At 46.2% G+C, this 13,722-nt stretch overlaps 1 protein-coding gene across 1 annotated transcript in view; it reads right to left on the reverse strand.

Moving 5' to 3' along the window:
- Nucleotides 1–7,700: 7,700 nt before the first annotated feature.
- The window catches only part of CD1E (CD1e molecule), a 10,868-nt gene continuing 4,846 nt past the window's right edge, over nucleotides 7,701–13,722 (reverse strand). Inside the window, exons 3-6 of the mRNA XM_040452497.1 lie at nucleotides 13,080–13,358; nucleotides 12,584–12,862; nucleotides 12,075–12,168; nucleotides 7,701–11,956 (exon numbers count right to left, since the gene is read on the reverse strand). Coding sequence (XP_040308431.1) covers nucleotides 11,782–11,956; nucleotides 12,075–12,168; nucleotides 12,584–12,862; nucleotides 13,080–13,358 — 827 coding nt within the window. The 3' untranslated portion in view covers nucleotides 7,701–11,781. The remainder of the gene's footprint in view (nucleotides 11,957–12,074; nucleotides 12,169–12,583; nucleotides 12,863–13,079; nucleotides 13,359–13,722) is intronic.

Raw genomic sequence — 13,722 nt, forward strand, 5'->3', positions numbered from 1 at the left:
TTGTCCAACACCTGGTTAAAAAAAATAATAATTAAAAAAAAATTCGCACTTGGCCAAAAGAAAAAAGCATAATTTTTTCTAAGGGCAGATAATACCCAAATTGAAAGGTGGCCGCAGTTGGAAATGGCCCAGATCTTGCAGCTGGCCGACCCTGCAATGGTCATAATGTGAAACTTACATGAACCTAACACTTTATTGTAATAATTGGACCTACAAATACTAAACAGAACTGATTTTAAATCTATTATTTTATTTTATTATTTTAAATCTATTATTTCAAGCCATGTAATTTGCGATGGCATTTAAAACTCTTCAAACTGATGAGCCTTGGATTTCTTTTTTCATCTGAACCACTGTTTGTTTGTTTGTTTGTTTGTTTGTTTGTTTGTTTTTCCCTATGTATATGTGAATTATCTAGTGAACACAGAGCTTGTCTTCTGATTGGGAGAGCTGATTACTGTTAATTAAACCTTTTTTTTTTCTGCCCATGACCCAACTCATACTAGAATAAAAATCTCCCAGGGGCACCTGGGTGGCTCAGTCAGTTGAGCATTCGACTTTGGCTCAGGTCATGATCTCGCCAGTCATGAGTTCAAGCCCCGCGTCAGGGTGCTCTCAGCTCTGACCCTGGAGCCTGCTTCAGATTCTGTGCCTCCCTCTCTCTCTGCCCCTGCCCCACTCATGCGCTCTCTCTCTCTCTCTCTCTCTCTCTCTCAAAAATAAGTAAACATTAAAAAAAGTTTTTTTAATCTCTTGATTTTTTCAAATTGTGTTTCATCACCCAAAGGAAAAACACTTATCATTAATTGTATGACTGTGCAAATTACATCATACAATTAAAACAGGGAACATGATTTTATATTTTTATATAACAAACATACTCTCTTCCCTGTGGAAAGTCCCCTGGCTCATTCCCTTAGTATAATAAATGCTTATGTCTGTTACATTACTTTCTGGGGTGTGTGTATGTTTCAGCCCTTACATGTTAAATTGTCTGTCTGTCCGTCCCAAAACCGTCTGTGATGGTTCCATTTATTACTCCAATTATTCTTCTTGTGGAATGTAATTTGTAGTAGAACCTGGTGAAGTATGACTGCAATAAAGGTTATTCGTTTCTAATACACCTAAATGGAGTATTCTGGAAAAATTAAGTATGAGCAAGAAAATCATAGAAGAAAAGGAAATCATGAAAATCTAGAAGTGTTATTTGCTCAGATTATTTTGCAAGTCTCTAAGTTCCTGTTCATCTGTAAATTCATGACAAGTTTTCTAATGAATTAGGGGTAGACTTCTGCTACATATGCTCTAAAGGGGCCAATGCTGAAAGTAACAGCCTTAACCCTAAGTGAAAATATTTATAAATGTGTGTCTATTTAAGCATTTTGAGCCTGCATAAAGCAGTTCAATTATATCAGCATCATTTTTTTTTCCCACTTTTCTGCCCTGACAGACTTTTTTGAATTAATCAACCAACTGTCTGACCCTATTGGGGTCGGGTGAGAGAGTTTCTCTTTTGTGTTTTCAATGATGGAAAGCCTTTTTTGCTTCTGGATGATACAGAGACATGATAAGCCAAAAAAGGGGGGGAGGGGCGCATAGTTGGTCAATTGTCCTTGAATGCTATGTAAGGCCGGAGGACCTTAGAAGTGCCCCAGGTCCAGGCGTGTTTGTCGTTATAGCCTTTGTTTCCCCAAGTTGTAGTCCAAATTCACACACGTCTGGTTAGCCAGAAATTCGCCACTTCCTTCTTGAGGTGACTTAAGCTGGATTTTTCAGTAACCCGGGGACATTTAACAAGAGGGTCAGGGGGTGCCTGGGCGGCTCAGTCGATTGAGCATCTGACTCCTGATTCCAGCTCAGGTCAAGGTCTCACGGTTGGTGGCTCGGGGCCCCGCGTTGGGTTCTGCGCTGACCGTGCGGAGCCTACTTGGGATTCTCTCTCTCCTCTCTCTGTCCTTCCCCTCCCCTCTCTCTCTCTTTCTTAAATAAACCTTAAATAGAAAAAAATAGAAGCTAAAAAGAGAGAGGGTCCGAATGGTCTCCAGACAAAGCGGAGCTCAGGCGGGTTCGCTGTGCTGCGGGTCCCCTGCCTGCGCGGTGCCCTTCCCGAGCTGATGCGGCAGGACTGGGCAGGGCTGGTGCCCGCGCCACTGCAGAGGGCTTCCCGGGAGACGTGGCTCTTGGAAGGATGTTATTCCGCATCCCCCACATCAGTGGAGGCTCCCAACACGTGTACTCCCCGGGTCCTAGCCCTGTCCCTCTTTAATTCACAGTCACAACCCTGCCCCGTAACCGTTGGCATGACCCCCGCCAAGGTCCGGAGGCGAGGGAACCAAGGCGCACAGACGGGATTTCTTCCTCGTCCTGAAGCAAACTGGCTTTTGACCCAGAAGCGTGCGGCTTCACTTCTGTTTGGGTTCGAGTGTGCGGCCAGGATTTACCTTCTCTCCTTGCTCTAGCTGAGCCCTCAACTCACACAGGAACCCCTGAAAACACGTCCTTGACTCCATCCCCGACGGCGCAGACCCCCTTATTTTTCTCAAATGAAACCTTGTAGTTCATCCCGACCAAGCACTCCTGCCCGGGTCAAAAAGTAAAAGAAAAAAGCCTCAAAGTGAGAAATGGGTGAAGTGGGTCACCCGCATGATCTGTCCGCAGCTTGCGAGGGGCAACCCCCGGGGGATGTTGAAAATCAGAAGCTGCGTTCTTTCAGGACTCAGAGCACCCCTGTGGTTTGCTTGCCTGTCAGCCAGCCTGTTACCCCATTTCCAGTTGAAGCTGCTTCTCTGTTTTTCTTCTTCTGACCTAGTGTCTGCACACCTGCACCTCAGATCATCCCCCTGCAGACTTTTTTGTAAAAAACCAAAACCAAAAACCCACTTGGCCACAGTATTTTCATGAACATTTGAAACAAAATTGCAACCACCCTGACTTTGTGAATATTCTGGTTCCCAAACCCGTCTCTCCTCCAGGGCCACAACATCCCTGAAACTCACACTCCTTAATGTTTGAACCACTTGCTGACTTACTTGTTAGTACATTAGTGAATTTTAACACATGCTTGTTCTAAGAGATGGGGCACCTGCATGGCTCAGTTGGTTGAGCTTTGGACTTTGACTCAGGTCATGATCTCAGTTTGTGGGTTTGGGGCCCGTGTGGGGTTCTGTGCTGATAGCCTGGAGCCTGCTTAGGATTCTGTGTCTCCCTCTCTCTCTCTCTGCCCCCCGCCCCTGATTGTGCTCTGTCTCTCAAAAATGAATAAATGTAAAAACAAAATTTTTAAATGTTTCTGGGAGTTTTTTCAAGTATATTTCTCATGAGATCACATCCAAGTAATGCAACATGACCTGCAAAGACCTTTATTTCCAGTCTATTTTATGGCCAAGTGCTCCCTTAAAATTCTACGACTGTGCTTTTCAATCTCTCTGAGGCAAAAGACTAATTTTCCCCCAAATTTATTATGTGCCAGCGACTTTGTAAAATACAATGAAAATGAATGATGTAAACTCGAAATCAAAAGGACGCACAAGAACTTTTCTTGTCTTACTGTTAGATTAACACACATAAAATTACTCAGTTGAATTGTTGTAAAATTTTCTAGGTATTTGCTTTCAGTTTCTATGCTTCTTTTGTCAGAGATAAGTAACAATGTTTCTTGCTCTCATCCGGTTCCTTCCACCCCGCTTTGAATGGCGTTGCTGGTATTTCCAAAATACTTGGAATCCCACAACATTCAAAACTGAAGTATTGCCCATCTGTGGGCCTGTAATTTTTCGGCTTGGAGTCCCCCCACGAGTCAGCCAGCTCTCAGTTTCGGTGAAATCTCTACCACGTCTCTCGTAATCCAGCAGGAAAAAATGCGACTCCCTCCCTCCTGCCCCCAGCCCAGCCCGCAGCACAGAGAACCTGCTCCTGCCCCGCAGCCGCAGCACTGGCTTCCAGCCCTCTGATCATACGGCTACCTCACTGCAGAGTATTTTAACAAGCATTTCAAATTAAAAAAAAAAATTTTTTTTTAATGAGGAGAGAGAGAGAATGGGGGAGGGGCAGAGAGAGGGGGAGACACAGAATCCCAAGCAGGCTCCAGGCTCCAAGCTGTCATCCCAGAGCCAGACGCGGCGCTCGAATTCACAGACCGCGAGATCATGACCCGAGCCCAAGTCGGACGCTCAACCGACTGAGCCACCCAGGCGCCCCCCGGGCATTTCAAATTAAACAACCCAAACCAAATCCTCAGTCTGTACTCCAACTCCGTTCCTTTCAAATTCCTACCTCTCTTAGTTCATCGTAATTGCGACTGGGATTCCAGCTTCTCGGGACAAAAAAAAACCCAGAGTGATTCCTAAATGTGTTTTGAACACGCACATTGCTACTTCCACCCTTGCCCCTGTTCCCACGTCTGTTTGCCACAAAACGGTCAGGATGATCCTCTGAAAAACAGTTCAGAGTCTATCTCTCGTCAGGTCAAAGCCTCCCCCGCGGTTCCCGTCCTCGTCAGGGAAGGGAATCCGCCTCGGAGTCACCTGCAGTGCCAACAGGTATCTGGAGGCTCCCTCTGGCCACTCTCAGAGCAGAGATCTGCAGGGGACAACAGGGGACAAGAGGGAACCACAGGGCACTGGGAAGGAAGGCTTCACATCTGATCCTCACCTGCTTCCTTGCCTAAGTTTGAATTTCAACCTGTTGATACGTGTACTTTTATTGTCCAGGGAGGTTCTTGTGTGTGGATGGAAAAACTCACTAAAATGCACACCGGCTTAAAATCCGAATGTCTTGAAGCCCTCTTAGTGACAACATAAATACATCAAACTGTTTTCCCCAAACATTAAACCCTCACAATCTTTCTATATTTAAGCATTAAATACACAACTAATTAGGGAGCAGAAAATATTTGAAATTAGTAAAATTAATGAAACCCTAGGAAGGCAAATCCAAGAGGAAAATTGCCTAGGAGTTTCCGTAAAATTGTGTTTGTGTGTTTCTCCTTTAATAAAATGGTAGCACTTCGATTTGTTATTTATATTTTCTTCTGTAATAAAAATGGAGGAAGGAAATCACTAAGAATAAAAATACGAGTAAGAACAAGGATTAAAGAAATGAAGACCCAGCTGAGTATACCCAAGAATAAAAATCTAATTATTTTACCAGGGGGGTTTCAAGTCTGTAACTGCCATACTGATTTTAATTTTTTTAATGAGATCATCATTCTTTAACTTGCAAGGAGCTATTGCAAGGAGCTATTACACTATCATTGTGGGGTATTTACTTAGTCTCTTAGCATTGGTTAAGTTTATACATTACAACATTCATTACAGTTATTATACAGAAGTTCCTAGTATTTAATATAACAGAAGTTATAATTTAATAAAACATATTTAAAATAATATAATTAATATATTTCAGAGATATCTAAATTATGTCTCCAGGGATATGAAAACTGGGTTTGAAGAGTTACTTCTCCTTTTTAAAATTTTGACTCAATCATCTTGTTGGAACACACTTCCCAACTTTCTTAGTGCTTCATCATTATGTGTGACAATCTACAATGATTAACCACGGGACCCTTTTTCCACCTGGTTATTATGTGGCGATTATTATTGGTTAACAATCTTTCCTATATTTGATTTAGTGTATAGTTTTTCTGTGATAACCTGGCTTATTATGCCTTTTGTTCAGTCTTGCCTGTTTATGCAAATAGACGTGTGCACAAATGAAACTATAATTAGTAGATATGCACGTATCTAACACTACACTCATTAAAATCAATGAAAGGTTAAATATATACCATAATATTCAAACATATTTCGCTTTGTAACTAAACACATTTTTAAAATTTATTTATTTATTTTGAGAGAGAGAGAGCGCGCTAGCAGGGGAGGGGCAGAGAGAGAGAGAGGGAGAGGAGAATCCGAAGCCGACCCTGCATTGTCAACCCAGGGCCCAACGCGGGGCTCAAACTCACAAACCCCTGGTATCGTGACCTGAGCAGAAACCAAGAGTCGGAGGCTTAACTAACTGGCTTAACTAACTGAGCCACCCAGGAGTCCCACTTTCATTTCACATTTTGAAAATCGTGGTTCTTCATTTAAAGAATATTGGTAGTCTACTTTTGTCTTGGCACAGGAAATGGAAGTAACTACCTCTCCCATAGGAATTTCCTTTTTTTCCCCTTAAATGTAAAAATGGGTTCTGAGGCACATATGGCATTTCAGTGGTAAGCAAAGATGTCACTACTAATACATGGGCAATAGTTTTATTGTGATAGAGATTAAGAATACTTTCTACGTCTTTGAACGTACTGAGTTCACACTGAGTTTATGTGAATCCCCCGTAACCTATATGATTTCCTTCACTGCGATGATGTAACTAGCCAATTTGGAACTATCAGCTGAGACAAAGAACTGGGAGGGAGTCATCACCCTTGCCTCCACATGGAACACCCCTCTGTACAGGCACCTGGGTACCAGCAGCAGTGGAAGTCCCGAAGCTGTTCCAAGCAACCCCGTGGGAAACAGACAGTTAACCAATGGGGGGGCGTGAACTGGAGAGGGCAACTGGCTTGGTGCCACTTGGTAAGAAATGCTGAACAACGGTTTGTGAGCATGGGTGAGGCATACTTTCAATTAGTGCCAGTGCAGACAAGCAGACCAGGGTCACTGTGCTGTGAGTGGGCGTGCAAGTGGGCGCCATTTTGTAGTCATCCAACGTTGAGGCCACATACCACCTGTGCTTACGAGTTCATCTCCCTTTACCAAATAGCTGCTCTTCATTCATTCCGAACTCTCCGATGACTTTCAGTCCCGGTGGAGTGGCCTGTGAGGCCCCTTTGTGATCTGACCCCAACTCACAGGCCTCACCTCCTGCCATGTTCCCCTATTTATTCCATCGTAACCAGCCATGTGGGAGTTTCCAGAACACAGCCAGTACAACCCTGCTTTCGTCTCGTTCCTTTGCTTGGAATGAACGCGCTCCTCCCAGACACTGCGTGGCATGGTTCTTGTTCCTGTTTTAGGTCTTCTCCCCAAAGCCACCTTCTCAGAGCAGCCCATTCTGTCCACCATCTTTGCAATAATAGCCCATTTTCCTCTTTGATTTCCTTCCCCAAATCAGTCTGGGATCCTACTAGATGTTGCTGTCCTCCATGAAGTATTTTTATTCTCTTACTGTCTGCCTCCCAGCCCTCCACTATCATGTATGTTCTATGTGTAAGAGACCCTGTGTCTCTGCTGTATGTCATTACCTATCATGAAGTAGGCTTCCAATAATTATTTGTTGAATGTGGAGTATAGTGTTTAAGCATGGGTTTGGGAGCAGAACTTACAATGCTTACTAGTTATGTGACCTTTGTCTCCTCCCCTATAAAATGGGAAGAATGGGGGCACCTGGGTGGCTCAGGTGGTTAAATGCCCGGCTTTGGCTCAGGTCATGATATCATGGCTCATGAGTGTGAGCCCCGCATCAGGCTCTCCACTGGTGGTGCAGAGCCTGTTTTGGGTCCTCTGTCTCCCTCTTTCTCTCTCTGTCCCCCAGCCCCAGCCCCCACTCTCTGTCTCTTGCTCAAAAATAAATAACTAAACGTTACAAAATGATAACAAAATAAAGCGAAATGGGAATGATGGTGCCTACCTGAGAACTGTCGTGAGGATCGCGTGAGTTAATATGTATAAAGCATGTAGGAGACTGTCTTCTCTCCAGCAGGATGCATTTAAATGTTTATTATTTTTCAATCAGTTTTAACCATACCATAAAATAGCTACTTCTCCTATTCGCTGTAAGAATTGAGCTTATGGTCAGTGTGTGGTCATTATCACATTATCAACAACGGGATTGTTAACTTACATTACATTTTGTTCACACTTGGACCAAGGTCATGGAAAGGGGAATGGCATGTAAGAGAAGTCATAAAGAAGGTTTTGCTGCCTCACTGTTCAGGAACAATGATGAGGCAAAGAGAAGAAAGTTTAGATCTTAGGAACCGACAAATGACGGGCCCATTTACAGAAGAAAGTGAGAGAGGGGGAGGAGTCAACAAAGAAAAGATCATACACTAATTTTAATTCCTTAGGGGCAAAGGCCAAGTCCCCAAAATCTATAGGTCCCTCCTGTGGGTAACCCGAAGAAGCCTTCAACATGGCCTCTCCCCCAAACGCAAGCTCCAAAGCAGGTTGTGCACAAATCTCTTTCTTCCCCCGCAGGAGATATTCTTGGAGCCCGGATCTCTGTCCCACTTTACCTCACTCCACCTAATCAAGTGGTGCACATGCTGAGCTTTCTCCATGCATTAGGTGAAAGATGGCAGATGGGCATCCTCTCAGTCATGGTTGGCCAAGGGCGTATGACTCCTGAACTCCGCCAGGCCTGGCCCAGCATGTACCGATCCCTCCCGTCCTCCTGAAGCTCCAACAATCGCTGCCACTTCTGGAGAAGTCAGTAACAACCCAGAGTGGCACCTTCATTTGTGTGCATAACAGAATACAGTAAGCTCTGGTTTGTACCAACAGCAAAGCAGATTTCCTTCCTGGTTTCATAGCTCACGGGACGGAAAGTGTTATCCTGAACTGTTGAAAACACCACCCTGGCCCTTTATAGAAATAAGCTTATGTTCCAGGGTTTCAGCCAGAATGACATGGTTAACAGTACTAGGTGACAACTCTCGTCTGGGGTGATTTAGTGGCACACTTTGGTCTTGGATACTAACTAGATCCTCACCCTGTAGCTCAAAGTCTATTAAACTACCCAGCCCAAAGGTCTACACCGCGGGATGACACAGAGATTTTCTGACAACCTCCTGAACCAATCCTTAAAACTTCCCTAAATCCTGGCATTTCTGGCCACGTGGTCATATACCCTCAGGGCCCTCTTTGAACCTACTTATGCCAATTTGGGGGAAGAGGATGCATGTGTATAGGTGGCCCAGATCCATCTTCTTTGGGGGTATATCTTGTGCCTCACCCAAATATACACTCACTGCTCAACTACAGTATCTTCTGAGAAGTAGAGCGAGGACATGTTAGGGTATCATGTTCAGGAACCCAGAGTTTCCTGAAAATTGCTGTGCTCCACAATCATCCTTCCCTAAGAGATTCCCTCAGCCTCACTACAATTCAGCAGCAGAGAAACCCAGAGCAAACCTTTGTGGTTAACGGGGGTCTTTGCCTACAGTATAAAGGACTCTGACCAGATTTACTGATGTCTCCTCCTTCCTTCCTTCCTTCCTTTCTATCGGCATTTTAGGGTCTAGCCACACTTATAAAGACAATAACCTGAAAGAAAGAGCTGCCAGTGGCCGTATTGCCACAATATGTAATATATCTTACCACGATATCAATTTGCACAATATCAATGATCAATCTGCATCCTTCAGTGACACCAGCACAATGGAAACATGTCAGTTCCTGAAAACCTATGGCCAAAATAGGGAACTGGCATCTCTAAGATGTTTCCTGGAAAGCCAAAGTTTATACCATTTGTCCACTCAACAAAAATAATTTTAGTCTCCCACTATATGTCTAGCTACAATCTAGGCATTGTGACACACATGTGATCAAGACAGATAATACACATGATGTCACAGTGCTCACATTTTAGATGGAAAGGACACTAAGTACCTAAAAGCAAATGAGAGAATTGCAGCCAACTCCAGTATTCAAAACAAATAAAGAATGTTCAACTAGAATGTGATGGAGATAGAGTGGCCACCTTGACCACACTGACCGCAGAAGTCCTCTCCATGAAGGCGATGCTTGAGCTCAGAGCCAACGGCTGTCCCAAAATCATCCGTAGGAGATCACGGTGAGTGAAGAATGTCCCGGGTGGAGGAAAGAGTAATTATAACGGCCTTGGGCTGAGATAAAGCTTGGCTCAAGGGAAGGACAGAAAGAAGAAATGTGTCACGGAGGCACAACACACGGTTGGGTGAAGATCGGGTGAGAGGCCAGGCAAGTTAGCTCGAGGCATCATAGGAGTTGAAGAATTATTGTGACCACAAAATTAGAGTAGTGGGGAGTAGTCCTCCCAGATAGGAAATATCGGAAATACAGTAAGACCTTGGTTTGAGAGCATAATATGTTCCAGAAACATGCTTGTAATCCAAAGCGCTTGTATATCAAAGTGAATTTCAAGAACCAATGGCTCAGTTGTAATCATGTGACGTTTTGGCATCCTGTACTATTCATATTGCAAGACATCACTCTTTTATCAAGTTAAACTTTATCAGAAATGTTTGCTCACCTTGTGGAACAAGTCACTAGCAATCCAAGGTTTTACTGTATATTTATTTGCACCGTGCACTGGAGCTAGAAACTGACAAGTCCTTACATGAGCCTCTTCGTTTCACTAGAGGCCACTGCCTATGGCCTTCTGCCACGTGAGGGAAACTTGAAGTTCATCACAGAGTGCTCCAAACAGCCCTGTAAAATTCTGCCTTCCTCCCCAGACACTTGGTGTATAAGCCGTCTGAGCATGCGATGCAGAAGGTGATGGCCTGACCCTGAGACCTTGTTCATGGGTAAGAGTACAGCCTGGGCACAGGGTCACAGAACCCTGTCTCTTAACTTGAAAATGCCCCATATAAAGAGAGACACGTGTCCACTAAGAAATCTGCACAATCTGCTCAATTACCTATGGGAAGGTGTCAGCCGGACATCTGCGTGAACTCAGTGCCTGAACAGCTTCCCGCATCCCAACAGGCTCGGCCACAGGGGTCTCAAAGTAAGCAGATAATTTTAAAATCCATATTTTAAAAAGTGAGGGGAAAACTGTAAATAACAATGACAATAATTATAAACCAAACTAATAAAGAAAACTAAACACGTAGTGTCTGATCACTCTCTTCCTTCTCTACCTTGGCTCTGCCCATCCTTGGTCCCCATGTCCTCTTACTGACCGACCACTCAAAGTAGGAATTTCTTCCCTGGGTACATACAACACGAAGACACACGTAGTCACAACACAGTCTCTGAGAAATGGGAACCGCAGGCCAGCCCCGCCCTCATTCTGACGGGAGACATCTCCTGTGTTATTATTTTCTTGAAAAATCTCTGAAGACGCGCAGACACCCCAATCACTGTGAAGTCTGGAGCCCTCGCCTGCCTCCCTCAGCTTTGGTGCGAGACACAGGGAGACAGAAGGAGTTTTAATAAGAACATGGCCAGGCGATGCAGTGATGTCAAAGGGGAATAGATTAAGAAAGCATCATTCAACTTGACAATGGATTCATTTCAATCAACATTTACTGACAAACATCTTGCTCTAAACCAGCTACATGATTTGTGGGGCCAGTACAAAATGAAAATACAGTCTCTCCAAGTTTTACTAAGGATTTCAAGACTGCAACGCCCACGGAGCGGGCCTTGAATTTTGGTCACAGGTACCAGTACAAACACCTGTATCCTGCTTTCAAGCAACTGAGAAAAACAAAAAACAAAAAACAGAAAAGCAAAAGCCTCAGTAATCACTGTTCAGAGCAGGAAGAGATGAACGTATTTGGGTCCATGTTTCCAATCTTGGAAGATCTTTCAATTGGGCAATCTAGGGAAACTTCCATGAGAAAGAAGCTTCTCAATTAGAGTTCGAAGAATCCAAAGCAATGAAGACATGGCCAATGCAGAAAAAGATATTGCTGGCAGACGGGAAAAAGCAAAACATAAAATAAAATAAAGATTTGTGAAGGGGTCAAGATGCCCGCCACTATAAGCCTTTTTTAATCAAAATTATGCTTTGTTGATAGGTATGAACCATGCGTAAGAAGCAGCAGAAACGGGTTTTCTGTGGGAGGGAAAGCTAACGTTGCCAGAGGGGGTTTAGGCTTGCTTTCAGTTTCTTGAGAAGTCTGTTCTTGATCCAGGATTCCCGGGGCACGTGGAGCTGGCGTCCAGAAGTTCCGGGTCCCCGGGCGCTGGCCGCTGCGGCGGAGTCAGGACTGGGTGCACCGGGCGCCACGGCTTTCCCATTTGAGCTGTAGGACAGGAAGAGGGTATTGATCCCGATGAAGGGCAATCCGAGAGAAAGAGAGGAGGATGGGGGCAAGAAGAATGGGTTGACAAGAAGGGGACGAGACAGCAGAAGAGGTTCACCTGAGCTTTTTAAGCCGGGAACACAGGACCAGCAGCAGGAGCAGGGTGACCAGCACGGCGAGACACATCAGTGTCAACGGGGCCCATTCTCCACCTCGTTGGGGGTAAAACAAGGACGTCAGTCGCAGGCCTCGAGGTTCTCTATGCAGCGGCCACCGTGGGTGCCACTCATTCCACGGGGCCGCGGGGGCGCGGTCCTTCCTGAAACTTCCCTCTGCATTTTCTGGAGCTCTCAACTCAGCTCCTCCTACGTCTGTGCCCCCATCGTCCTGCCACATCTCTTCCCCCAAATCGCCAGGTCCTTCTTTGTCTCTTTAGTGCCTCAAATTCTCCACTTCCATTTTGCTTGGAATTTAACAGCAGCCTTTCTCGGCCCGTGTTTGGGTCCATCCTCCTGCTTCTGTTCTCTTGTGCGTGGCGTCCCCACCTGTCTCCCAAGCACCTCACTCAGCGGCCCCAGGACCCGGGGACGACTGTCACTTCCCAGCCAGGCCCCAGCTCCTTCTCACCCCAGTGGATGATCATGTCCTGGCCTCCTAGGCTGCTGTGCTTGACTCGGCAAGACAGGCCGGCCGCCTGCCCGGCCGCCACGTCCAGGGTCACCCGAAGATACCACGTGCCGTCAGCGTGGGGCAGGACGTCGCCTCGCCGGGTGCCCCGTTGCTCCTGGTCACCCCGCATCCACATGACCCACACGGGCTTCGGGTGGAAGCCGGACACATGGCACACAAGGAGCAGACGGCCAGGACCGGGTCTGGGGCCAGTGGACAGCCAGACCTCAGGCTTCACTAGAGAGAAGAGAAGGAGACGTGGATCTTAGGGGGCACCTGGGACCGAGCTGAGCGACTCAGTGGTCGTAGCGGGTGGATTGATCACTTCCTTCTCTCGTCTGGGAAACAACCTGAACCCCACATAGCCCACTCTCTAGCCTCTTGTCATACGTTTCGAAGGGACGGTAAAGAGTGCAAAGTCCCATAGGAAGCTCTAAGCCCTGGGGATGCTCACCTTGTCGTCCCAGCTCGGACTTCCCTGCTTCAAGGATTCCCGCCAGAAACCGGGGGCAGGTGTGGCTGAGAAGGCTCAGCACGATCTCCTTAATATCTCGGTAGCGGTTGAGCACGGCACAGACCTTCTGAGCCCGACTCCCCGCTCCTGGAGATGGCTGCCAGGAGTTTCCTTGGAAACTCAGGAAGTCTGAGCCTTGGTAGGCCCCGTTGAAGAAGCTTCCCGAGGGCTTCCCAGCGCGCCACGTACAGCCAGCTAACACCTGGAGCTCGAAGGGGTCTGGGGGCGGACAAGGAGGACAGAATCTATGTGGAAAGCGTCCCAGGGAGGAAGCGTAAGCGGTCTGGAAGTAAAGGGATTCAAGGGAAGGGGACTCTGCTGGGGAATCACACGGCACACTGGAGTTGGGTCGGGGAAGGGAAAGCAGTTGTGGGAAGAAAACGCGAAGGTGAGAAGGTCTTGAGGAATGACGAACGTGCAGGTGCCTGATGGGAAGGTGCTGGAAGTTGGGGGCTGGGCTGGGAGGGCTCCCTTGGAAGGGGTTAGATACACCCGGGCCTGGTAGACTCTCAGGCCAGAGAGAAAAGAGTGCAGAGTTCTGGCTGGGAAAGTCTTCTGAGGTTGGGGGGTGGGGGGTGGGGGG

Source organism: Herpailurus yagouaroundi, unplaced genomic scaffold, assembly GCF_014898765.1.
Source record: "Herpailurus yagouaroundi ecotype Mexico unplaced genomic scaffold, PumYag 207, whole genome shotgun sequence".
Taxonomy (NCBI): domain Eukaryota; kingdom Metazoa; phylum Chordata; class Mammalia; order Carnivora; family Felidae; genus Herpailurus; species Herpailurus yagouaroundi.